Below are 26,043 nucleotides of genomic sequence, written 5' to 3'. Positions count from 1 at the left end.
AGTGTACAGAGAGTCATATTCATCTCTCTAGTCTCAATCCATAGACTCTTGGGGAATTAACCGCTCATTTCCTCAGAATGACACAGTCAGATTTAGCTTTCTGCCCAAACCATGTAAAAATTCCTCTTTGGTGAAGAGATGCTACGAGCCACCAAACCACAGGGCAGCCTCTCATTGGCTCTGTTTGTATCCCTGCTGCTGCTTAGAAACAAGCCCACAAGGTGAGAGCTACTGCACCGGGTTTAATTCATTAGCAGCCTTTTCTGTGAGGAAGTAGTAACAAAAGAATGGCAAACATGTTTCTCAACACTGTTGGCATTCAACATCTTAATTAGATGTGGTTCAGTTTGTGTTAACCGCAGGTAAAGTGAGGAATTTATTTAATTACAATACACAGTTTATGATTTTTTTTCAGCAGCGCCAAGGAAAAAACATCCCACCCTTGCAAACATATGCCATAAACATGTGAGATATTCTTAGACCTTAACACCTATAATTAACTAAAGCCACTTTAACTACCACGCACAGCTTTATTTAGACCATTAAAAGCAAACATTTGGGTCTAACTTTACAAGAGTTTGGGGTTTGCCAGTAAAGCAACATGAAAGGAAATATCAGTCATGTGGATTTCTAATGCGTCAGCACCTCAGCTCTATAACCTTTCCACAGGAAAATGTACAGTACTCCGACTAATGTATCTCAACTCACGTGTACTGAAGAGAGGAAGCTACGCGATCTGCTGCACCACTTAAAAGGAACAGTGTGTAACATATCGGGGATCTATCAGCAAAAACGGAATATAATATTCATAAATATGTTTTCATTAGTGTATAATCACCTGAAACTAAGAATTGTTGTGTTTTCATTAGCTTAGAATGAGCCCTTCATATACATCATCTACATAGGGAGCGGGTCCTCTTCATGGAGTCCGCCATGTTGCCCACCATGTTTCTACAGTAGCCCAGAACGGACAAACCAAACACTGGCTCTAGAGAGAGCCTTTCGCCTTTTTTACTGTACCTCAAGGCCACCGTAGTCTCCGACACGCTTGTGAAACTGCGGTAACGTGAGCCCCAGAGTGCAAAACCGTGGTACCGCCAGCCGCCGTCTGACTTCCATTGCTCCTAAAGCAACACAGTCTCACGGCAGTTCGTGAAATAGTCACAAAATTTAATCTATTTGATTCATGTACATAGACACAAATTTCCATTTTCTTTCGTGATGCTCAGCACGACTTTCAACCACGTACTTTTTGTGCGTTTTCCTACGAAGATCCACCAACACTTGACGCACGTGTCAATTTCCGCTCCAGTCCTTTCAAAATAAAACAACTTAGTTAGGTTTCGGAAAAGATTGCGGTTTGGGTTAATAACACCAGAAGTGCTGTAACTTACGAGACTATTTCACAAACTTCTGTGCGACTGGGCTGCCTACAGTAGTGTTGTTATGGTAAGGAAGGCCTCCGAGCAAGGTGAACGGCAATACCACGGTTTTGCACTCTGCGGCTCACGTTACCGCAGTCTTGTAAATGGAGGAGTGAGCTGAGGGGTACTCAGTTGGTTGCAATCTGCAACCAAACCACTAGATGTTGCCAAATCCTACACACTGTACCTTTAACATCCCTATTAACACAATAGTGCTATCTTTTAAGAAGACACAATGGTGGATGTTGCCTGCCACATTTTGTATTTGGAAGTCTGTGCCAATAAAGATAATAAAAGTTCATCATCAGTTTGGAATGCAGTGGTTTGATTATTATTACAAGATAACACTTAAGAGTTTTATCATGGAGTCAGTGGACTTTAGTATAAACTTGGCCAGTGTTAATATAATTAACTTAGTATCAACTGTTTACTCTCTATGATAAGCATCTATGATTGCACTTAGCAACAATAAACACAGTGTTACAACCCCTATCTCCAAGTATAAACATTACATCACCATGATCTGACAGTGTGATACAATAATATTGATAATACTCATTAGACCAGTTACTAAGAAGAAGTAACTAAGTAAATATTAACACAGATTCAAGTCTAAAACTCAAGTGAAAGTCATGTCTTATCAGGTCCATCTGAATTGTCCCAGAGAGGAAATGTACCAGCAGGTTTTAACAACTCCCCGACAAGTCCAACAGTAGCTAAACAAACAAACACACCAAACTGGAAGGTAGTAAAAGATCACAGATCGGAAGATAAGATGAAAAGTGAGGAAGAATATCATGCAAATACATGTGCAAGTGGAAATTTCACAGTGCGAAAGGAGTTAGAGGGCAGCTTTTAATGTGCATGAGCTATTCCATGTTGAGCATTATTGACCCACAGGAGCGGCCTGATGGCAGACGTTCAAAACAGAGCTGGACAGGACCGTCTAGGACGACCTTCCACAGGACTCACATTCTGTAAATACCTCACAGTATTTTGCTGCTAATTTAAGAAGCCTGTCGAGCTTATTTTACCGGCCATGCTAAAATTTCCATACCAGACAACAATAAAAGATGGTAATCCTGTTTCTATTAAATTCCTATAAATCAGAGCTGACAAAGCAGGAAAAAAACGCAGCTGCCCTTGTTTAAATGTCATGTATATTAAAATCAAAATAGTTTTTTTCTCCTGAACAGCAGCCAAATATTTGTAGTGTTCCCCCAGCTTGACTGTCCTCACCCTCAGTCATTATAGGGCTGGAATCTTTTGCTACCTTTAGTCTGAGATGGGGAATTGGACTTGGGACATGGACTCAAGTCGCTCTTAAGTAGCACACACAGTGACTTGAGACTTGACTTGGACTTGCCTAAGATGGACTGATGTAGAGTGAGGAACCCACAGTTTGCTGTTTAGGGGATTGTTTAGGTCACTAATTTAATATTTTATAATGTGTTTTAATGTTTTATGTAAAGCGCTTTGAATTCCCTTGTTGCTGAAATGTGCTATATAAATAAACTTGCCTTGCCCCTCAAAGACCTGAGACTTGACTTGGACACTAGCTTAAAGACTTGAGACTTGACTTGGACTTGCCCCTCAAAGACTTGAGACTTGACTTGGACCAGCCCCTCAAAGACTTGAGACTTGACTTGGACACTAGCTTAAAGACCCGAGACTTGACTTGGACTTGCCCCTCAAAGACTTGAGACTTGACTGAGACTTGACTTGGACTTGCAAAAAATAACTAGTGAGCATCTCTGCCTTTAGCTGGACATTGGACTCGTCACACCATGACACACAATTGCTGGATAAATCAGCATATTTGCTAAAAAATGTGTTCAATACTAATATACAGTAGGACTAAAATTCAGGCTATAAGAATCATAAACTTAACATACAACTCGTCACTAAACACAAAAATGAAAGCAAGGAGTGAGTAAAACAATTAACTATCTTCTTCTTTGTTTATATTATGCACATCATTCCTTTCTTTCTGAAGGCCTCTTTAATGAACAGTGATTTCCACCACAACTAAAACAACAAAGCTTTAGCAAACAGGAACCAGAGACAGTACAACAAAACCGCTTCAAGGACAAAACGATAAATTATTGTCAACATGCCACACTATTATACAAAGCAGACAATAATCAGGATGACATTGGATACCCTCTGCATGAACACCAAACCGTCTGTGAACTTCCTAGAAGTCTGAACTGAACGGGTGTCTGGCCTTGGCTGTGTCACAATGTTTATGATTTCAGCAGGCGGAAGAGTTTATTTTCCCGTATTCCTCTGTCTCCACAAGTTAAATGATTACTTCTGCATGTAGACATTCAAGAAGACGGATGCCTTCCCTCTGTATTGAGTGCATGTGGTCATGGGGTAATTCGTCTCGAAGTGGCAGCGCGTAGGTTGTTTTCTCTCAAAATCATAACTGGAGCCAAAAGGGTTACATTCTTTGCGGGGGCTCACCCGCTGGGTGACATCACAGTCCTCTGAACGCTTTTCATAAACTTCCAAATCCTCACTTTAATGACTCATTACTACATTGGCAAACGTGGCTGAACACAAACACTAGCCTCAAGCAGAAGCCAACAGTAAAACTCTGCTGTAAAATAAATTGCAACTTGGACACGTAGCGTTAGCTGACGGCAGCCTTCAGGGATTTAAACAGGCGTAGTTCAGGATGGGCCTTTATGAGTAAACCATTTTACATCATCCTGAATGTCTAAAGGTGTATTTGTTACTTACATAATGAATAAACCCATGGTTGCAGCTCATTTTTGAAGACATAAGCGGACCTAAAGTGGTGCAACATGTCAGATATAATCAATATATACTTTTGGATGGAAAAGAACTTTCTAATCACAAATCATTTGACTCTGCCAAACATGAAACACTTCAACTGGCATCTCTGATTCAGGTGTGGCCAGAGCTGTAAGCTGTAATTAAAGCTTTTAATCAACAGTGCAGTGATTCTTATCCCCTAGAAGAGGATGCAAGTCTTGTAAAAAGATTACGTACAAGGAAGGAAAATCCTTTTTTTACCACATAGAGGAGCCATAAAACCATGATTTGTTTGTATATCCTGCAATTTCGGTCAATGCTTATCAGGGTTGGAGCCAAGGGGGTTGTTTTTCTCTGTGTATTCATCAAAACATTCATTTGGCAACACTTAAAAATACACACGGCATTTTCAAACTGTGCTGTTACAGTTCTGGGCAAGACACAGAGCACAAACTACCACTAAAACATAATGTGAGTTTAATTTTGTATATGTACGCTACTTTGAATGCCAAATGTTAGCATGGGGCTCTTTAACTGCTAAATAGCAGCTGTTCTAAAGTTAGTTTGAAGTTTTTTCAGTGAACTGACAGGACGATGAAAATGTAATGTGAGCAACATTACAACTTCTTCTAAAAGCATCTATAATCAATATTTTCATAATGACAATGGATAATGTGACTACTTGGATGTTAAAGGTGTCGCTTGTAGTGACAAACCCTGTGAGAATTAATAGCTTTAGCTTTCTCAGGTCATTGTTTTGATTTTACAGCCGGCAACTGAACTGTTTGGATTCACTCTCACCGCTCTCATACACAGACTGTATACATATAAGAAGTGGACGTAGTCACCGTGATGGCACCCACTGATTTGTGCACTGCTGTTTTGAAGCCTCAAGTTCGGCATTTTGGCTGTCGCCATTTTGGTTTTTGCAACCACAAGTGACACGAAAGGGTGGAGCTAAGTACAACCAAACGCTGAATAAGACATTTTCAGACGACCAAAAAGGTTATAATTGACTTTCATGAACTGAAAACACTGAAAGGGTTAAAGTTCTAAGACGAAAACGTGGACAACTCCCAGACTGAACAATGCCGTGGTAGTGACCTGTCAATCACAAGGTAGCCACGCCCTAAAGCATACCCTGCTTTATGGTCTAATTGACTCTAAATGGGACCATAATTTACTAAATGAACATCATGCTGTGTTGAAGAAGACTTGAAACTAGCGATTGAGACCATAAACTCATGTTTACAATGTTTACTGAGGTAATAAATCAAGTGAGAAGTAGGCTCATTTTCTCATAGACTTCTATACAATCAGACTTCTTTCTGCAACCAGAGGAGTCGCCCCCTGCTGGCTATTATAAAGAATGCAAGTTTATGGCACTTCTGCATTGGCTTCACTACGAGAGCAGTGGTCACTGCTTTTCGGTGGTAGCAGGCCACTGTTTAAAGTTTTAAAAAAAAAAAAGCTCTAAAAACCCACTGAACACTACCTGCTCAGCACCAAACAGCAGACAGATACAGTTTGTGATAAGCTGGTGAACATAGTGGAACATTTAGCAGCTATAGAGTCAGATATTTCTCCCAGGAGTTGGTGGAGACCAAAACAGAGCTAAAAGGAGGGTAAATATTAGACTTCATGAGGACATAAACATGACTCATAATTAATGATAATGTTGCTCAGTGACTGCTGGATATGTAAATAGGGAACTGTATGCTAATAAATTGACAACATGGTGTTGCATTCACAGCTTGTTTCCATGTTAATGCAGGTTTAAGCTGGCAAGTCAATTACTAATAACCAGAAATACTGTTAGATTCGGATAATAACTTGTTGCAGCGCTGCTTCGAGCAGATGGGTTCTAACTCTATTAGACAAATGATTAATTTGTTTTGAATGCTTATATTTTCCAATCCAAAAAGCTGTCAAGGACTTTCAGTCCTGAGTAAATCCTGTCTCACTTTCTGTCCTATTAATCAATTCAGCTTATCTTAAAACCTTGCTGTATGAGCCAGCAGGAGATGAAGCAGAACTGACCTCACTTTAACTCTTTGCAGATGATATACTCCTGCTGCTCGGGGCAAGTCCTAAATTTACTGCAAAGATCTTTTAAGGACATTTGACTCTTATGAGAGAAGATCAACACATACACACTCTCTGTGTTATTTTCCTCTTTGATCACGATCTCTGGCAGCCATGAGATATGACACATCCACGTGTCGGCAGTCCAAAACTACTTTCAGCTTTCTTGGGGGATTTAAGGGATTTATTTCAGAAACGGATGAATTATTTTTCTCTAAATAACTGTCTTAGTTCAATTCAAGCAGCATGGATAATGCACAATAATCAAGAGCCAGGTTGAGGCTATATAGCAGCTCTGTGAAATAAAGGCCACTGTGTTTAGATAAGTCATTCATACAGCTGATAGAGGGCTGACCCCAAATATTCAGACCAGCAGTATGCTGAGAGCCATGACCTCATTGTCTCATTACCTGAGCCACTCAGAAGGACCTCTTACTGGATAAAGATGACAAGAAAATGACTGAAAAGCGCCTTAGAGCACATTTCAGCCTCAACTTCACTTTCTCCACACTACTTTGATAAAGTAGATAAGCCTGGCTCCTTGTGTCTAACGCTGTTTAGCACTGTTATTAGCTGTAATTCGCAGAGATCTGAACCAGATGTGGACACGCTGCTGCGAGGTCAGTGTCGGCCAGGGGTCAGGTCAACATGGGATCATGAAAACCACTCTCTCCTGCCTTCTTAATAGGTGTAATACTACCTGTTTCCCTGCAGAGAAAAAGCTCTCGGGGAGAGGGGTTGCTGAGATCTAACAACAAAGATAAGCAGGTCGCATAGCGGCAGGGGATAATAGTTGGAAATCCTGGCGTTATGCACCGCTAAGATGAATTATTCTTTGGCAGTCGTAGGTAGGAGGGAGGAATAGGGGTGTGTGTAAATTGGAAATAGTCCCCTTTCTCTATGCCAGCTGTCAAACTTAACTTGGTGGTGTGTAGAGGGTGGAATCAGCTAGCTGTAGTGTTGTCTTTTCATGGTGTGAAATAAAGACATCTGCACTGGAACATTTCTAACACAAGACAGAAGGAGGCTGCATCTCAGGCCCGACACATTCTGATATTCAACTACATATCTTAGTTTATCACACATACTAAAACACACATATAGTACACACATATAAACAGTGCCACATAAGCTCACACTTACAACAGAGTCACCCTGGGACCATCGCCCTGCAGGCCGACGACAGCGGAGAGCGCCTGGATAAACAATCAACGCTTCTAATTGAATTTTACAGGAAACAGCTGTGGGGTCAAAAAGGCAAACAAACTGCCCTCAAAAGATGAATGAGTCTCACTTCTGAGGAGTACCAGATGATTTGGCACAGGTTCCATAATAAGACTGACAATCTTGGTCTTTGTAAAGAAGACGTGGTAAATTTAATTTACTTTAATTGATTTATTTATCAGGGACAATGCACATTAATTAACATCAAACTTATGTAAATGTATTGGATTTAGCCAAATGGCTAATTTTCCTCTGTAGGTTCTTGTTATATATTAAAAGAAATGATTTGATTGATTAATCTGCAGAATATTTTTTTGTTTAATCAATTCAATGATTGGTCCAAATGTCCGAAAATAGTAAAGAATGCTCCTCACAGTTTCCCCAACCCAGGGTGGTGTTTTCATGTAGCTTGTAAAAGCCCAAAACCCAAAGATATTAGATTTACTAGCATTGAAAGCCTACAATAATTTACATTTGAGAAGCTGGAATCAGCTATAGAGTTATCAAACACAGTGGTTCTCAACCAGGGGCCCTTGAGGGAGTTGCAGGGGGTCCCCAGAAAAAATGGGGAATAGTTTATTTTTTACTATTTAATTCACATGCACAGTCTTTTTAAAATAAACTTCCGTCTTCACAGGAAACAACTTGGTTAAGTTTAGGCAACAAAACGTCTTAGTTAGGGTTAGGAAATGTCATGGTTTGGGTTAAAATATCTATGAAAGTGGTGTAAATTAGGTACAGAAGTTACATGATAAACATTGACTTCTTCCACACGGGTACGAACATCGGTCTCCTGGGCGAATGTCTGGTGTTTTTTGACCCACCCGTCCACCCCGACCTCCTCCCTACACAGCGTTTGTGTCTCTTTATACCTCCCGATAATGCGGATTACATACAAACTGATTTTGTAGGATATATACAAATAACAGTGCATTACATTTCATATCGCTACAAACATGGATGAGAACCGCCTGCACAGCTCAGTTGAGAGTGCAGACTGTTCTTGTTTGGCCCGGCTACCAAGCAGAATCATAACATCAGATCAATATCAGATCCCCCTGCTGTGAGGGCGCAGTGGAAATGCATACAATCACATCATGTGATCACGAATGTGTGCCTCACCAAGCCAGTGGAAAAAGGGGCAAAAGAGACATGTGACCCTGCTAGGCTCCCTGCTGCTGGGACCACATACCAAATACCACAAACCCCTCTGCCATAGAGGACAGAAATGTTACCAATTAAACAGAGCAGCTCTCACTTCAATACATGACTGTGCACCGCTGATTCAATATTTATTAAATATACTGTGTACTTTGAAGCTATTGAAAGACAAAATGATAAACATCTTCTTTACTTTAACTTAAAATGAAACTGCTAACATAGAAAACTTAATTTTCCACATCAGATTTGACTTCCTGTACCCTCTAACCTCTTTGTGGTTTCCACCCCGAAGCCCACAGCTCTCCCCTTCCTAGAAATGATCTGCTGAGGACAGAAGCAACCCGAGACGTTAGCACAATTTATAGCTCACGGTTGTGTGGAACAGGCTGTGAGGTGGATATAGGATATACTTCAGAAAACCTGTGGAACATTTTATTCTTTGTGTAGACTAAAAGCTTAAATATGTGCCAACAGTTCTGTCAAGGCCGAATGTGTGTTTAGTCACACTCAGAATAGTTCCTGACCTGGCTACTGGCTTCAGGTGAACAAACATTTTGGAAAAAAGAAAATTAACAACACCACTAGTCAGTGTACAGTGGCCCTTTCTATCGCTCCTATTTTAAAAGCTAGGTTTACAGTGTATGAATAAGTCGAACTGTTTGTCAGAAGCAGTACATCCTCGAAAACGGACCAAAGTTGACTTGAGTATTTTTCCCGGAAAGTCAGCAAAGGAAAACACATTTTGTCTCAGTTCGTGTGTACTGTGTGGGCGTTACTCTTGACTCTGATAAATATTTTGTGCTTTTTAATGATGTGATGGAAAAGAAAAAGTGATCGTGTCCTGCTGTGTAGAAGATAACATGACAGATAGAAGCGGTTTCTCTGCTTGCACCCCCACAGCAGCCAACACATAGTTCAAGTCACTAGTGAAGCTGAACAGATGCCTGGCAAACTCTGTTTTTTCCATCCCAGCCCTGATTTCTCCACTCAGACACCCGGGAGTCTTTGGCCAGACTGGTAATCAACAAATAGAAAGAATTCATACACACACAGACACACACACACACACACACAAAATGAATCTGTCCGTGCTTCAAAAGCTTCAGTTACTGACATACAGACAGACACACGCACATATACGTATATCTAAACGCTGTTCTCCAGCTGGTTGGATCAAGAAAGTGAATCTGGGTCCAAATCCTCCCTTTTTATGTGACACGCGATATTCTGATCTTCCATAAATTGAGAATACACTGTGATCAAAATGCTGTCACTGTGATAAACATTCCTCAATTAATCAAAGTTTGGAACTTGAATCAAACATGTTCTGATTGCCGTCCTGTTCGGCCTCAGTAACACATTCACAGACGCCAGCTCTCGACAGTCACCTCCGAGCCAGCTCTCCACAACCTGCTGCCTCGTCCCAGCTCACAAACCACTGCAGTGACCCATCAGCCTCCCGCCGCCTCCTCTCCTGCAGCCGTTTAATTGTTAATCAGGGCGAGAACAATATCGGTGTGTTACGCCACAGCGTGCCCCCACATTCCTGTAGTGCGTTATCCGCTCAAACCCAGTCATGCAGAAGGCCTTTGGCACAGCCAAGTGCCACAATGTCTGGCCGTCTGGGCAAAGCACAGCGCTGCACGCTAGGTTAGGAGAGCCAGGAGGGCAGCGTGTTGGCACTACAGGTGTGTGCAGAGGAGAAGGTGATGGGGATCATTTACATTTATTAAAGACAGTATCCAGTGTCGTATCTCTACCAATCCCACTTTTTCTTTTTTATCAATATGATTTATTTTCTTGAAAATTTAAATACTTAATACTTAAATAATAAAGACTTTTTTGTCTTGATGTTTTATTGCCCAGCAAGCAGGGACGTACAGGGACTTAAATGCAGCCCAGGACTTTGAGGTTGAGAGGCCTCTATGCGAGGATGGATGGCTCGAACTGAACATTTTTTGACAAAACACTAATACAGTTGTTATGGTATAAAGACAATCTGATGATGCTGAAAACCTGCAAGACACATAAGGATGCCCTGCCTCCTTAGTTTGTATGAGCACGTCGCCACGGCATTGCGCCCCATGCAAAATCTGTTGTTTTTCCCGCATCCAGTGACGTGACAGTGACCCGTCGTTGGAGGCAAGGAAGAACTACAGAGTGCTACTTCACCTTTGGTAGCTGTGGGGCGCAATGCCGCTCAAAAACTTAATTGCTCTATTCGCTTGTGTTACGTTTTGTTACTGAATCAAAACAAGACCGACCAGGCAAGCTGAGGTGAGCTGCAACCACTGTCACAGTTCGTCACGTTCACAATGAAAATGACTGAATCAGATTTCAGCAAAAACAAGGATCAGTCCAAATTGGGAGGGGCCGCTTGTATCCCCTTTCAATATTGAATGTATTAGATTGGTCCAGTCTGACAGGCAGCGTTCTGCTCTGGGCTGTCTGCGGCTGCGAGGGCCAGGCTGGCCCACGCCACGGCCGAGGACCACATAGTAACTACTGACATCAGAAATTGAAAAATAAAAACTCTATGACCACTAGCCGGTTCGGTTTGGGGCAAGTCATAGTCAAGTCAGCACACTGACACACGGACAGCTGTTGTTGCCTGTTGGGTTTGAGTTTGCAATGTTATTATTTGAGCATATTTTTTATGCTAAATGTAGTACCTGTGAGGGTTTTCTGGACAATATGTCATTGTTTTGTGTTGTTAATTGATTTCCAACAATAAATATATATATACATTTGCATAAAGCAGCATATTTGCCCACTCCCATGTTGATAAGAGTATTAAATGCTTTGACAAATCTCCCTTTAAAAAGGTACATTTTTAACAGATAAAAAATGTGCGATAAATTTGCGATTATTTGCGATTAATCATGGACAATGATGATGCGATTAATCAGGTGGTATCAGGTGGCTTCCTTTGGTAAGATATATTAGCTTTGTTTTGTAGAAAGTTTAAGACATATTGACAGATAATCAAACAGTACATTAAAGTAATAGTTTGACATTTTTGTAAATACTTTTATTCACATTCTTGCTTCTTGTTAGTTGTTCAGATTGATAACACTCTTGTGTCGGTCAATAATTAAAATGCTGCATCTCATTTGTTTAATCTGTACAAAAATTAAAGTGTGAAAACAACATGTTGTGGTGGGGAGTTATGTGCAGCAGCAGGACTATTTCTTGGCCAGGCGCTCGAGTCTTGTCATCATCATGAGGTTGCCATGCAACCAGTGGATACTCCAGGTCCCAACATGTCTAATGAAATGAAACACTTAATTGACTTGAAGATGCTAAAACTTACCACAGTATATTATCGCTTCATGACCCAGATGCTGAGCAACTTTATGTATCACAATCTCTCAATGGACCTGTGAGTCACTGTCTTCATTTCCTTCAGTCAAGCATATGTTTTTCTACGTCTACGTCATCTGCTCCTACACTACTTCCTGTCCTGCTCGCTGTCACTTTGCCAATAGGATAACCGCAAAACGACCCCGCCGAGACATCAAACACATAAATCTGAGTTGGCGGCGAGCAACCTGCCTGCCTCTGAGCAAATGGCAGCGTTACTACTTGCTTTATCCAATCCAAAGGCGTATCACTCTCCCTCTGTCCAAAACCCTTTAATCCCCTTATTATCAGCTGCAGATGACAATAACATCATCTATAAAACGTTCACCATTATGAGCGCCGTCTGTCCAAAATCTCTTCATTTTGCACTCAAATGTTCCCTTCGTCCAGCATTCCTCGCTGGGGTTCAAGCTGGATGTCGCCTCCATGCTGCTGTGTTTGGCTAATTCTGTCAGTTTCTCTCAATAAGCTGGAACGGGAAGATAAAACAAATCACAGCAAGAATGTACCAAAACGCTGCGGTCATTCCCAGCCCCCCTTCACACACGCCGATCCTCTAATCACAACCGTGCCAGCAGATCTCATCTCACCACGTGGAAGTGAGACTCTGTGCTCGAGCCATGAGCTGCCTGCTGTGTTGTAATCAAATCATCAGAGTCACAGTGGATTCATGAATGACTTTCAAAGAGAAAAATACCAGAGGAGGCTCACAACACCAGAAGACTTCAGAGACCGTCCTGACCCACTGTCGCCTTTTGACATCGTGCTGGGAGACACAGGGAAGTTCTCATAACAAAATGACGATGGGAGAGTTGTTGAGTTATGTGTCCCAAATTCCCTAAGACTTCTCCATTTAGTCAGTGCAATTAGAAGAAATGCCCTGTGTGTGTCAAATCATTACATTTTGCAACTTTCAGCATGGAGCTTGTAAATCCTTGTTCCTCTACATTTACACCGATGGCTCCAAAAGTCTCATGTGGCCTCAGAAGTCGTGTTAAACTGGGCGCACATGCTGAGCATGTCAACAAAGTCATTATGGAGCATCATCAACCCCCTTCATTACTAGTAATCGCTGTCCCAAACTCATCGGGACATCATTATCAAAAAGGATAGATTTGTTGGCAGTCTTATAAAGCGAGCTGTCAAACAAACCCCATTATGGCCGGGTTATATGAGATGTACTGCGAGATGAGCACAAATACACACACTAGATGACAAGAGTGTGTGTAGCCGTCCTTGGGCATTCAAGCTCTGAAATATCTGGATGGGTCGTATGCAGAGGACATTTCTCCACGGGGTTTAATAATGGATAAATATATGCGACACAATATTTGTCATACCCAGCGCAAGAATTTATTTTGGTAAAGAAGGTGAAGTTTTGTAGATTGTGAGATTGTTTTACATAAAAGTACTATGTAGCTTTGTTGGTACTTTGAGGTGTACATGTTGAAACCCAGTTTTAACATCCAGTTTAATTTAAATTCCCATTACGAAGCTTTAAAAAGGTAACTTCTGTATTTTTCAACCCTATTTTCCCATGTTTTTGTGTCTAACTGACTAATAGGGACAATTGGTCCAGTATTGAGGGAGAGCGCTGTAGACGGCAGCTGCTCACGGGCTGTAATAAGTTGCTATTGGGGCAAGCTGACACCGTCATTTACGTCCACTAAAAGTGCTTGTTTTTGCCATGACAGGCTCTGACATTATGGAAAGAGTCTCGCTCAAGGAGTAGTCTCGTTCTGAAACCTGGTGAGGTGACGTGTTGCCGGAAGACAACAGTGAATTAGTGTAATACTTACATTGTGCCAGCCGGGCAGAGTTTGTTGTGTTTGAGTACAGAAAGTGTAGCTTATTGTTATCTAAAAGATTTTCAATGTCATGGCTGAATGTTAAGATGGTTTCGACAATGTGGACGAGGTCTTTATTTGAGCCAGAGTGTATGGATGAAAAGCTCCTACAAATTGAAGATCGGACGAGGAAGAATGCTGTAAGGAGTGGGACCTGTTGCTGTCCAATATTCAGATTCAGAACAGAGCGTTTCAGACAGAGGGTGAGAAGAGGTGCGGCAGCACAGCCGGTAAGAGAAAAATAAAGCGTCTTTTGAACATTAAAGCATGTAAACATGTTCTAGCAGAATACAAGTATGAACCTGAAAAGGAGCATAATAGATCCTCTTTATGGATAAAGAGGCCAGAGATAGAATCTCTTCTGGCCTCTGAGGGTAGTTCAGGGCCTTTGATAGCTCTGCATTTGGGAGCGAGAGCCGTGGCCAGAGCCAGAGATCACTGGAGGCCATGAGGGTTCAGCAGCCCAGCGGCAGCTACAGAAGTCTCCCTTTAATACCCGCAAAAGGTGGCGTGTCTCTCTTTTTTTAGAAAAGCAAACAGACCACAACAGGAAAATAAAATATTTGCCCGGCTAAATGATGGGCGAGCTGAGGACGTAGGCAGCAGCCTGAGTGAGGAGAACAGTTGATGACTGTGGAGCCTCTTCTAACAGGCCCAATGGCAGCATTGTGCCAGCGGCTGTCAGGAGGAGGCTGTGTGACGCTGGAATGTGCAGGAATGTTATTTATTTTCGCAAACACCACCAAGTACCCCCATACCAACACACACGTGACGGTGCCTGCACACATTCAGATACTAATGTGCATATGTACACACTGACTGGTCTTGTGCTCTGATCGGCCTGGCCAATGGGAGCACTCCGGCTCGGCCTCTCCTTACCTGTGGTAAGATCAACATCAGAGCCCTCAGCCTTGATGCGCTGCCATGTACTCAGTTCATAAAGACGTCAACACGAGACACAGCAGAGGCCGAGATCAAGATCCGCTAAAACATTCGTGAGAGCATTCGGTTTCTGCATTGTCGTGACAGAAAAAACTAAATGGGCCACTTCTTCTCCAAACAGATGTTAGAGAAATCGTAATTCTTTTCGCAAAAGATTAGTCATATTTTTACAGCTGGGTGTGTAAGGGCCGTGTGTCTGTGCTCATGTCTAGACAGAAGCGTGCACTTTTATGAGAGGATCACATTAGTATTTCTATGCTGATTCAGAACAAAAATGGAGAAACCATTTACCCAGCAGCAGACAGTAACAGGGTCGATTAACTTCCCACAACCTCAGAGTGGTGGAAGCTGCGTGTCATCACCCTGGCATTTGGAACTGGTCTAAGGTCAGCGACTGTGGAAGTCGACTGGGTTTCAGGTTCATGTGAGGAGGTGGTGCCAGCTTCCCAACGGAGCTCCAACTGGGTTAAAATGTCACTCTCTTGCTCACATGAAGGCAGTGTTGTAGTACTCAAGATCAGGTCTCGGCCTTGTCTCTAGTCTTCACATTAAAAGAAGTTGACAGGCTGATAGAGGAAATCCAGAAAGTCGCAGAAGGTGTAATTTTTTTAGATTAGGTTACAACCTGTTAACACTTAAAAATAAAAAATGATTTTAAAATGTTTATACATGTAAAAACATACATACAGTCCCTTTAACTGCCTGAGTTACTTATTTGCACATACTAACTTAGTCACCACTGTATGATAGCCACTGAAACTGTAAGTGTCTGCCCCCACCAAAGTGTCCTGAAGTTGACCCTGACCGAAGTGCTGAGGGACGGATGCAGAAAGACAATTTCCCTGCAGGAATCGTTGTATCATTGTTGTAATCACACATCTTATTGTGTGTTGGTAAAGCTCAAGTTCCACTCTTTTCATCTGTCGGAAGTCCAAAATAATAGTCAGCATGGAAGGAGGTTGGGAGACATTCAGGAAGTTCCTGTTACAGGTTTTTTCTTCCACACAAAACACGCAATAAAAAACCTGCAGTAATACTAATGAATAGATCAATTCATAACAACGCTTTCTAAATAAGGAGCGTTGGATAAAAATATCCATCAAATGGGAGTTGTTCATGCATTTGCGATACTACAAATACAAAACTGAACTGATGGGAAATATTCGACAGACACATCACTCGCTCCTCAGGGACAAATATAGCCCACAGAGTCTGAATCAGCAATTACGCTTTGCTCCCAGCTCTCCTGTTTTATCTGTCTCTTGGATTGTTCCCACGCCTAGCGCTCAACATCGTCGCAGCCAAAAGGATGGAGCTCATGGGAAAAGCTGCTCTGGAAATTTGTATGAATGTAGAGCGAATGACAAAAGATTTCTAATGTGTAGAGATCGAGGAGTTGTGGCAGTTTAGGTGTGTTGCAATGATGCAAAAAGCACACTGAATCTATCATCTGACCGCGCTCTCTCTCTCTCATCTAGCGAGAGTGTTGATACCACGGTGGATGAAGCAGGAAAGAGACAGAACAAAGTCAGAGCTGCCAAAATAGAAAAATCCACAAACATTTGCTCAACAATAACACTGACTGCACACGCAGAGGAGCCATAAAAACCAAAGCGCGGCTGAAACAAGTGCACAGACATCTGTAGAGTCAACCTGCTGTGATTGGGCTGCTGGGCCTGCATCTACCTGTAACTATAATATCAACAACAACATAGTAGTCTTTGACATGTGTGTGATACATGTTGTGCATGTTACATCACACTGTTGACTGAAAACATCACGTTTATGTAATATTAACTTTTAAAGAACTAGGATAAAAAGATTTAGCTCGTATATTATTTAGGTTTCTGCACAGAGTGCGACTGATGTTATCAGCAGGCCACTATTAGCGGCCATTATTGGCTTATCACACATATATCAGTATACAGCATACAGTATAAAGGCAGATATGTGGTACATTCATGTTATTCCTGCATTTTGATGTTCATTGCACAATTATTTTGCTCAAATTTGTACATATTTTTTGTAGGGCTGCCCCCTCTTAGTCGACTAATCGGTCGTTTTGGTCTTAGTTGACAGTTGTCGTTTGTTGGCATTAGCGGACTCAATTTCTAATCGAACGTTAGCTATGGTTGCACACTGTTAGCCCTGAAAATAAAGGCACTCGCGAGCGTGTATGACATCACATCCCTCGGATTTTCCCGGAAAAAAAACGTGCCGCATTCTTCACATTAAAAGGCTGATAGAGGAAACTCAGAAAGTTGCGGAAGGACTTTTTTCAAGGGACTGTTTGTAACTTCTTACGTGGTTAAATCAATCCGGGTCGGTGTCCCGCGTCTTGTGAAGCGACGGGGCTCCGAAACGAGTGACGTTAACGTCTCCGACCGGGTGCCGATGTCTCCCCTGTTTCCTCCGGCCGCGGTCGGGAGGCTGAGGCAGGAAAAGCCAACACTAGGATCAGCACTGATTCATGGAGAGACCTTCATCTGGTCAGCTAACATTACTGCCAAGCAGGTGAAATATAGAGTGATATTGTGCTTTTAGCTGACGTGTGTCGCCTCACTGTTTTGAGCGATGCTCGCTCATGTCTATTTAGAGCGAGCACAAGCCTGACGCTGACTTTCGTTGACTTAACGGCCACAGGTGTCGCCGTTAACAAGCATTTCTGATTCTTACAAATAGACCCTTTAAAAGGCTGATAGAGGAAACCCATAAAGTCGCGGAAGGACTTTTTAAGTTGGGTTACAACCTGTCTACACAAAAAAGAAATCAAATGTGTGTAAAATCTTACATACAGTCCCTTTTAAATATCAATATCAGGACCTTGAAAAATTTGATTGGTAAGGTTCTACTTCTGAGTTGTAAATAAATACTATATCCATGTCTGGTGTAGCCTACAGGAGTGAGGTACTGACATTATGTGTAAATATCCAATTTTGTGTACAAATACTGAATTGTACTAGCGGTAACACCCATTCAAACCCAAGGAGCAGCAGTAGCTCTCTACAGTTGTCTTTGCAGCTGACCTCTCAGGTCAGGTCTCACACTTGTCTTTTTTGATATATTTACTGTATTGTTATTGTTGTTATTATATATATCTTGTCCTAATTGTTTGTTATCACTATTATATAGTCATATTATTTCTTTATATTAATCTTGTCTCTAGGTGGAGGCTTCAGATAAGCCCAGTGGGTTTTTTGCCTCTCCCTGCACTGTATATCATTTATTTGTGTTATGTTGTATAGTCTTAAATTGTGCAAAACAAATAATTAAATAAACAAATAAACAGGTAAAGTGAACAACATGGTGTTTACTAGACTCTGCAGACCCCCTCCCCCCCTACCTTACCTTCTGATAAGCCAGCTGCAGGTAGTTGTATGGGATCCTCCTGTGGAAGTCCTGCACTACATCCTCGCTGACTTTGTGCACAGACTGAGAGCCCAGTTTCTCCTCGATGCACGCGTTCATGCACGCCGCTCTCCGGAGCACCACGTCGGAGAAGCGCAGGTCCGAGTAGGTCTCGTCAAAGGGATGCTGGTCCTGACACTGCAGCCGGCACCGGACCCGGGTGCTCCGGACCTCAGTGTAGCTGCTGAGAGCCGCCTCCATGTAGCGCACCACGTCGCTGTAGTCGTTGCTGTAAAACGCCTGCACCGCATTGTCGTACAGCAGGTCGTACGGCTGCAGGAAGGCTGCAGCAGAAGAGGAGGATGACAAGAAGACGGAGAGGAAGACGAGCGAGCAGAGAGCAGCCGGTGAGACGTTTCCATCCATCCTCTGTGCTTCGGTTCAGACTGGAGAGGACAGTCAGTCACAAGCAGCTCTGACTCCTTTTAGAGTCCATTTAAAAACCTCCTCACACAGAGACACTCAGGATGGACCAGGACCAGGACCGGGACCAGGACCGGGAGCAGGAGCAGGAGCAGGAGCAGGGCGGAAAGAATGCTGCTTTAGTCGGGGACACACATTTTGTTATGACCCCTCTCTCTCTCTCTGGTTCCTCTAACTCCTCCCATCCAAGACATGAATGGCCGGAGCACAATCAGGGCTCTCCTTCAGGAGGAGGGGGGGGGGGGGACCACAAGGGTCCTTCAGGGAGTCTCCCAAAAAAAAACCTGTCACAAATATGAGAAATAATGCTTTAATTTCACTTCAGTTTGTTGTTTCATAAGAAAAATATTAAATCTCCAAAGTCTGCAGATATGAGGGAATTTAAAAAAGAAAAAAAGTGTGTTTTTCCTTCTTCTTCTCAGGCTGGATTATGTTACTACAAAAATGCCTGAAAAAATAAATATTAAAAAGAGACCAGGCAGCAATACATTAAATAAAAATGTGGTGATATGATACTATCATGATACAGGGGTAACGATTATATATATTGGACTTTCAATTTTTAAGAGATTCATTAAAAATCGATACAGTATCGTAAAACACAATATTGCGATACCAATGTGTATCGATATATTCTTACACCTCTATTTTGATTAGATTAATAAAACTTTTGATCGGTCGCCAAAAAAACCTGCCTCAAACATGAGAAATAATACTTTAATTTCACCAAACTAGTTGTTGTTTCATAAGACAAATATTAAATCTCCAAAGTCTGCAGATATGAGAAATTTTAAATAGAAAAAAAGTGTGTTTTTCCTTCATTTTCTCAGGCTGGATTATGTTACTACAAAAATGCCTGAAAAAATAAATATTAAAAAGAGACCAGGCAGCAATACATTAAATAAAAAATGTGGTGATATGATACTATCATGATACAGGGGTAACGATTATATATTTTGGCCTTTCAATTTTTAAGAGATTCATTAAAAATCGATACAGTATCGTAAAACACAATATCGCGATACTCATGTGTATCGATATATTCTTACACCTCTATTTTAAACTATTTTGATTAGATTAATAAAACTTTTGATCGGTTGCCAAAAAAACCTGCCTCAAACATGAGAAATAATACTTTAATTTCACCAAACTAGTTGTTGTTTCATAAGACAAATATTAAATCTCCAAAAGTCTGCAGATATGAGGGAATTTTAAAAAAGAAAAAAAGTGTGTTTTTCCTTCTTCTTCTCAGGCTGGATTATGTTACTACAAAAATGCCTGAAAAAATAAATATTAAAAAGAGACCAGGCAGCAATACATTTAATAAAAATGTGGTGATATGATACTATCATGATACAGGGGTTACGATTCAATATATTGGCCTTTCAATTTTTAAGAGATTCATTAAAAATCGATACAGTATCGTAAAACACAATATCGCGATACTCATGTGTATCGATATATTCTTACACCTCTATTTTAAACTATTTTGATTAGATTAATAAAACTTTTGATCGGTCGCCAAAAAAACCTGCCTCAAATATGAGAAATAATACTTTAATTTCACCAAACTAGTTGTTGTTTCATAAGAAAAATATTAAATCTCCAAAAGTCTGCAGATATGAGGAAATTTAAAAAGAAAAAAGTGTGTTTTTCTTCTTCTCAGGCTGGATAATGTTACTACAAAAATGCCTGAAAAAATAAACTTTCCTGTTAAAAGAAATGGCACCAAATATTAAAAAGAGAGTTCTCTTCATGGACCCGGTAGCACGGTAGTGTCAGAGTGAATCTACTTAAAGGAGTATGTCTCCCTCTGGAGGATATTCCAGTTCAAGGTATATTTGTTATTTGTCATTTCCAGCAAAGCAGTCAATAAAAATCTTTGGTCTGAGGTTCCTTCAACAATGCTCATAAAATATATATATGAAAGGGAAGATCACACAAGTAAAAGTAAAAGCAAAATGATAATATAAGGCATAAAATATTGCAGTTTAATTTTGTTGAAGACAGTGTTTCAGATGAGAAAACTGAATGTAAACGAGAATGTAGTATGCAATAATGAGAAGTACTAAAAATATACATACAGAGGTGTAAACAGGACTATAGTATGTATAGAAGTAATACATATGAATATACAGTATATAGACAGAGGTGTAACAGTTTGTAAATGTAAAGTATATAAAGGTAAATAAAGGTAAAGTGATAGCAGTTTAATCAGCAGACTGTTTTAGATCCGATCTCTCTCAGCTCTTTATTCAGGACAAACAGACGTGTGAATCTGAACTAAAAATAAACAATCAACATGTTGAGCAACAGTTAATCCAATAAAGTACAGACAGGTGACAGGTATGTAGTCAAGCAGGTAAAAGCACTCCTGTGAACTAATGCACTAATTTAGATACTGTACTGTGCCTTCTATCAGTCTACCCTTATCTCTTTAAATGATTTTAAACTTAGAATAAAGGAAGTGGTCACTGCTATAGTTGCAGTTGCTTCAATTAAATAACAAACACATGACCAACATGCTGCCCTGTTAATGCACTATATGATGTAATGTATTTTGTCGTACCTATTGTTGCTGCCGTGATTCATTGTCGTTGTCTTGTTATGTGTTGGATGCTGCTATTTGACCCTGTCTTGGTTAGGTCTCACTTGTAAAAGAGGTTTTAATCTCAATATGACTTCCTAGTTAAATCAAGGTATTAAGTTAACTGATATCACACATAATAACTTGCAACCACCACCAACAGTAGAAGACCTATTTACAAATATCAACATCCATGAAACAACTGTCAAAATGATACAGACTTCTCTCATTAACCCAAGACGCCACCATAAACGTCCCCACCGCAGATTTATCAATTAATATCGATGCAACCCTCTGGAAACAGATTTGCAGTAACATCTTCTCGATGACCAGCAACCCCAGATTACAGCTCATGTAGTTCATCAATACAAGATCATACACACATAACTCAACACAGAATGCATTTAATGGGTTTCGCAGACACTGACATTATGTCCTCAATGCACTCTCAACACCACAGACAAGTACTTTCACTCCGTATGGCTTCGCACACCAACTCAAAACTTGTGGAACAACATAATAACCATCTCACAAATCTGCTGAGCCAATTTCACTTTCCCCTGCACTCTGCCTCTTAGAAGACATTACACCCAGCAGTTACCTAAACAAATACCACAACACCACTTATCATCTAGACCATTGCCAAAAAAACACACCTTGAATTACAGAGACAAAATAACAATGTCACAATGACTCGATTTGATGGCAGAACATCTCTCAATGCAACAAATCACAGCGCAAACAGCTAAACTTCATGAGGAACGTGAACTTGGTTTAGGTCTGTTTGTGTAGACAAACGTTATGTGGAAATAATCTCAGGTGTTTCTTTTAATCTTCAATAGTTTTTTAAAGAATAAATAATAAATATTAAAAGAAAAAAATTCCTGTTGCCATCTTATTCTTTAAGGACAGCCACTTTCTGAATCCAGCCTGCTTCCTCAGCACACAGCACTTTGTATCTATTTATTTAACCTTGATTCAGTACCTGGTGCTAATTTTAATATAGCTTCTATTGGTGTGTTGTGTTTTTATGTGAATGTGTTTTAATGTGCCATGTCTGGATGTGATATGTTGTTTTAATGTACCCTTTTAATAGCAGTTTTTTTGTACATGCGAACCAAAGAAAAATGTCTACCATTTGTACAGAAAAAGCAAAAAGAAAGCATTTTAAAGTATTATTTTGAAAAAGTAAAAGCTTTTTCAAATGTAATCTAAAAACAAAATGTAAAAGCTATACAAATAGACCACTAGAGGGCAGTAAATACACCATATATACTTTACAGGCATCCTGAATAGCCACACCTTGTATCGAAATCCACCTGTAAGATCTAAATTTGTGTGGTACACCATTTGATAAATAAACTAAGTGAATGTGTGTATGAAGTATGTGGAAGAATCACAAAATATTACTTACTTTACTGTAAAGATGAATGCAGATATCGGTGTTTCTATTTGTAAAGACTATATTCGCATAACAGGGATGTATGAATGTGTGATCTATTTACATTCCTCTATCATCTATTCATAATTTATGTAGCTAAGCACAACGGCTATAGAGAAATAATGCTACTTCAGAATGAAATAAAATATGGACAATGAGGTTTTTTTTTTTTTTTTTAATTACCCACAACCAGTATGACTCAGTGGAATAAGTGCAGCAGGGTGTAACACATTAAAGCAAAAGAGACCTCAGTATGAGAGTCTCTGTGTGTTCGTGCAAAATCCAGATAATGTACAAGTCCAAAACAAATAACAAAACAACAGGAAATTCTTAATTAAGGCAATGCAATGCAAAAAAGTCAACAGACCAGCACAAGTCAAACCAACAACTCACACTAGTAGCATTTATCGTAGGGCTGTTGGACTACATGTTCCTGTTAATACGTGCACTCATGTAGAAGTACATAATAAACTGTTGCTGTAATGAAGTTACTACAACAAAGATCCACCCACGTGTTTTTGTTCAGTCTGCTGTCTTTTAGTCCTGAAGGTTTTATTATTGCCCAGAATACATACATTTTATATATGATGGGCCAAAATGATCTGTATGTAAATACTATTGCGGCAAGATGAAGATTCCTCACTTACACACGTTGTTTAACTTTGTGGTTGTTGCAGTCAGTAATGCATAAACTGACTGTGTAAGTGCTCTTTAATCCCACTTCCATGTAAGTGATATCCTTGTTTTTAGTTTTTTTTTAGGGGAATGTATTTTAGACGGAGAGAGTCTAATTAATAAAACTCAGTGTAATAACTCCAGCCAAGTACAAAAACTATAATGCGCTTTTCTCAAAGAAAAGAGGGTTAAATGTGTAAAACAGTATGTTGATACAACATGACAAAATGTCCAAACTTTGAGTGATCAAAACAATTTTTTGAGGTTTATTGAAATGATGAAAAGGCGAGCAAATGTCACGTTGCTTTCACTATTATAAAAAAAAAAAAGCCACTTTCAAAAGAAAAGAATGTAAAGACGGTAAATATCAGTATGTTTGTTCCAGTGCTACAAAACATCCATCATGCAGGTTGCTATTGTCTCCCATTTTACTTTCACTTCTTCTCTGAAAGTGCAGGAAGAGTCTGGGCAGCAATGTGGCAGTCCCATGAGAGATTCCTACCTTGGTTTACATCCGCAAAGGATGCAACAACAACACCAACAGTTCTTTATTGTGTTTCTGAAGAATGATGTTGTTTCTCATTTCAGTTTGATCCTGTCCAGGATGGCTAACCTGTACCACACATTATTCTGCACTTAATATCGTTAAAGTAATTTTGTCAAACAAGGCGTTTGACAAAATTAACTGTAAAAACAACTGTAGTTGTAATGTGTTCAAGGCTTAAAGGTGCTAAATGCAAGATTGGGAGCATTTCTCTTGCCTCTGCATGGCTATCAACATGGCAACGGCTGAGCCGCCGGCTCACAGCTAACGAGGCTAACAGTGAAAACAGTGAAAACAACGGCAACAGTGCTGGCAGAGATAACAGTGTTGACATTGGGGGAAACTGGAGGGTGGGTGCTACGTTTCCGCAACATCACCGTCAGTTGGGATGGCGTTATCATTAACCGCCTTATGAGAGCAGTGCAGAGCGGCGGCTGTGAGCGAGCCAGTGGGGCACGTTCACATGCACTAATATGCACTAACATACCCACAGGGTTGGTCCGGATATGTCAACAAAGCACAGAGAAGCTCAGATTACAACACACACAGAGGGAGAGTGACTTCATTCTCTGCTCAGGTAGACATTACTCCTCTATATCTTCACATAGCAAATAGTTGTTTGATGCTGCATTAATGCTCTGGATATCGAATAGAGCACCTTTAAGACTCAAGGTGATGGGATTTTGTGGTCTAGGCTCCAAGATCAATTGACAGTTTTCTTTTGGGTCAGGTCAGAAAATACTGAGACGCATAATTGCCAACCCTCCCGATTTTCCCAGGAGACTCCCGGTTTTCATTGCCCTCTCCTTTCCTCTCTTTTCACACTTTTTTCCTTTTCGTTTCCTTTTCGTGTCCTACTCTTTCCACCCAGACGACGATAGAGCTACACCAACTGTCGTTTCCCGGCTTTACATTATGTATCTATTAATGCTTATATATGTTCAGACTTGATCGATTGATTTAAAGGTCATGTATTCTCTAATGTAGTTATCTCCTGTCTTTTGCATCCTTCGTAACAAAATGTGAAAAGTACTGCGTCTACCCAGTTTGAGGTAACGCTCCTGTTTCTGATCTCATAACATCGACTCAGCTCGCTGCACAGAAATTCGTAATCTCCTTCCAATCAGTTCTCTACTCTGAGTTCACTCTGGCAGCAGCTGTGTGTGTTTGGAGGGTAAAACGACGGCAGATATGAGAGGAAGGAAACGGTTTCAGCGCCAGGAAAGCTCTCATTACTTGAGCACCGCTGGCCTTTTTAAGGCAACAGGATCCACTTTGTCACAAACAGCAACATCTTGCTGGCATCTATTTAAACTGAACCAAAAAATAACAAAGTACATTTACTCAAGAACTGTTTTTAAGTGCAATTTTGAGGTACTTAAAAAGTATTTCCATTTAATGCTAATTTACATTTCTTTAAATTTCTACCACTACAATTCAGAGGGATATATTGTACTTTTTATAATTTTCTAGATATAATCTAACATTCATAGATTAAGATACACAGTGTATACAAAGTAGTTAGAATTAGCTCCACCTTTGCCAGCTGCAACATTAAAATGATGCTTACACACTAATGCATCAATAATATTTAATATGTATTATCCTGAAATGGACCACTGTGCATAATGAGTCCTTTTACTTTTAGTATTTGATGCCAACACTTCTGTAGTTTTACTTGAGTGACAAAGTATTTCTACAGTGTGGTATTACTACTTTTACTTAAGCAAATGTTCTGAGTACTCCTTCCTTCACTGACGATGACCTGTGTCAGTAAATCTTCATATATCAGTCAAACGTATGCTAAATCACAAAGTATAAAATAAGCAAATTAATGTCAAATGCAATGAACGGTATTCTATTGTTGCATCACATCAGACAAAATTATTCACACATTTAGAACAAAAACCTTAATCATTTTTGTTTTTTTTATCATTTCAATTTGCTTGTAATCCTACAATTTGGACAACAGCATTTTACAAAACAAACATGCTACGATTATATAATCACAATATGATTATATAAATTGGAATGATAAGTATTTACCATGTAAGCTGTGATTTATTGAGTTATACACAAAAATTAAGCTTGTGTAATACTGTGTGTAATATAATAAAACATCACTTAAACCAGAG

At 40.3% G+C, this 26,043-nt stretch overlaps 1 protein-coding gene across 1 annotated transcript in view; it reads right to left on the bottom strand.

Annotated features, from left to right (window-relative positions):
* p3h2 (prolyl 3-hydroxylase 2) overlaps positions 1–18,992 on the bottom strand; it is a 90,956-nt gene extending 71,964 nt beyond the window's left edge. The window contains exons 1-2 of the mRNA XM_037769540.1: positions 18,759–18,992; positions 18,179–18,722 (exon numbers count right to left, since the gene is read on the bottom strand). Of these exons, the coding sequence (XP_037625468.1) occupies positions 18,179–18,604 (426 nt within the window). The 5' untranslated portion in view covers positions 18,605–18,722; positions 18,759–18,992. The remainder of the gene's footprint in view (positions 1–18,178; positions 18,723–18,758) is intronic.
* Positions 18,993–26,043: the final 7,051 nt, after the last annotated feature.

Source organism: Sebastes umbrosus, chromosome 5 (genome assembly GCF_015220745.1).
Source record: "Sebastes umbrosus isolate fSebUmb1 chromosome 5, fSebUmb1.pri, whole genome shotgun sequence".
Taxonomy (NCBI): Eukaryota; Metazoa; Chordata; class Actinopteri; order Perciformes; family Sebastidae; genus Sebastes; species Sebastes umbrosus.
This window is presented reverse-complemented; position numbering and strand designations above follow the sequence as displayed.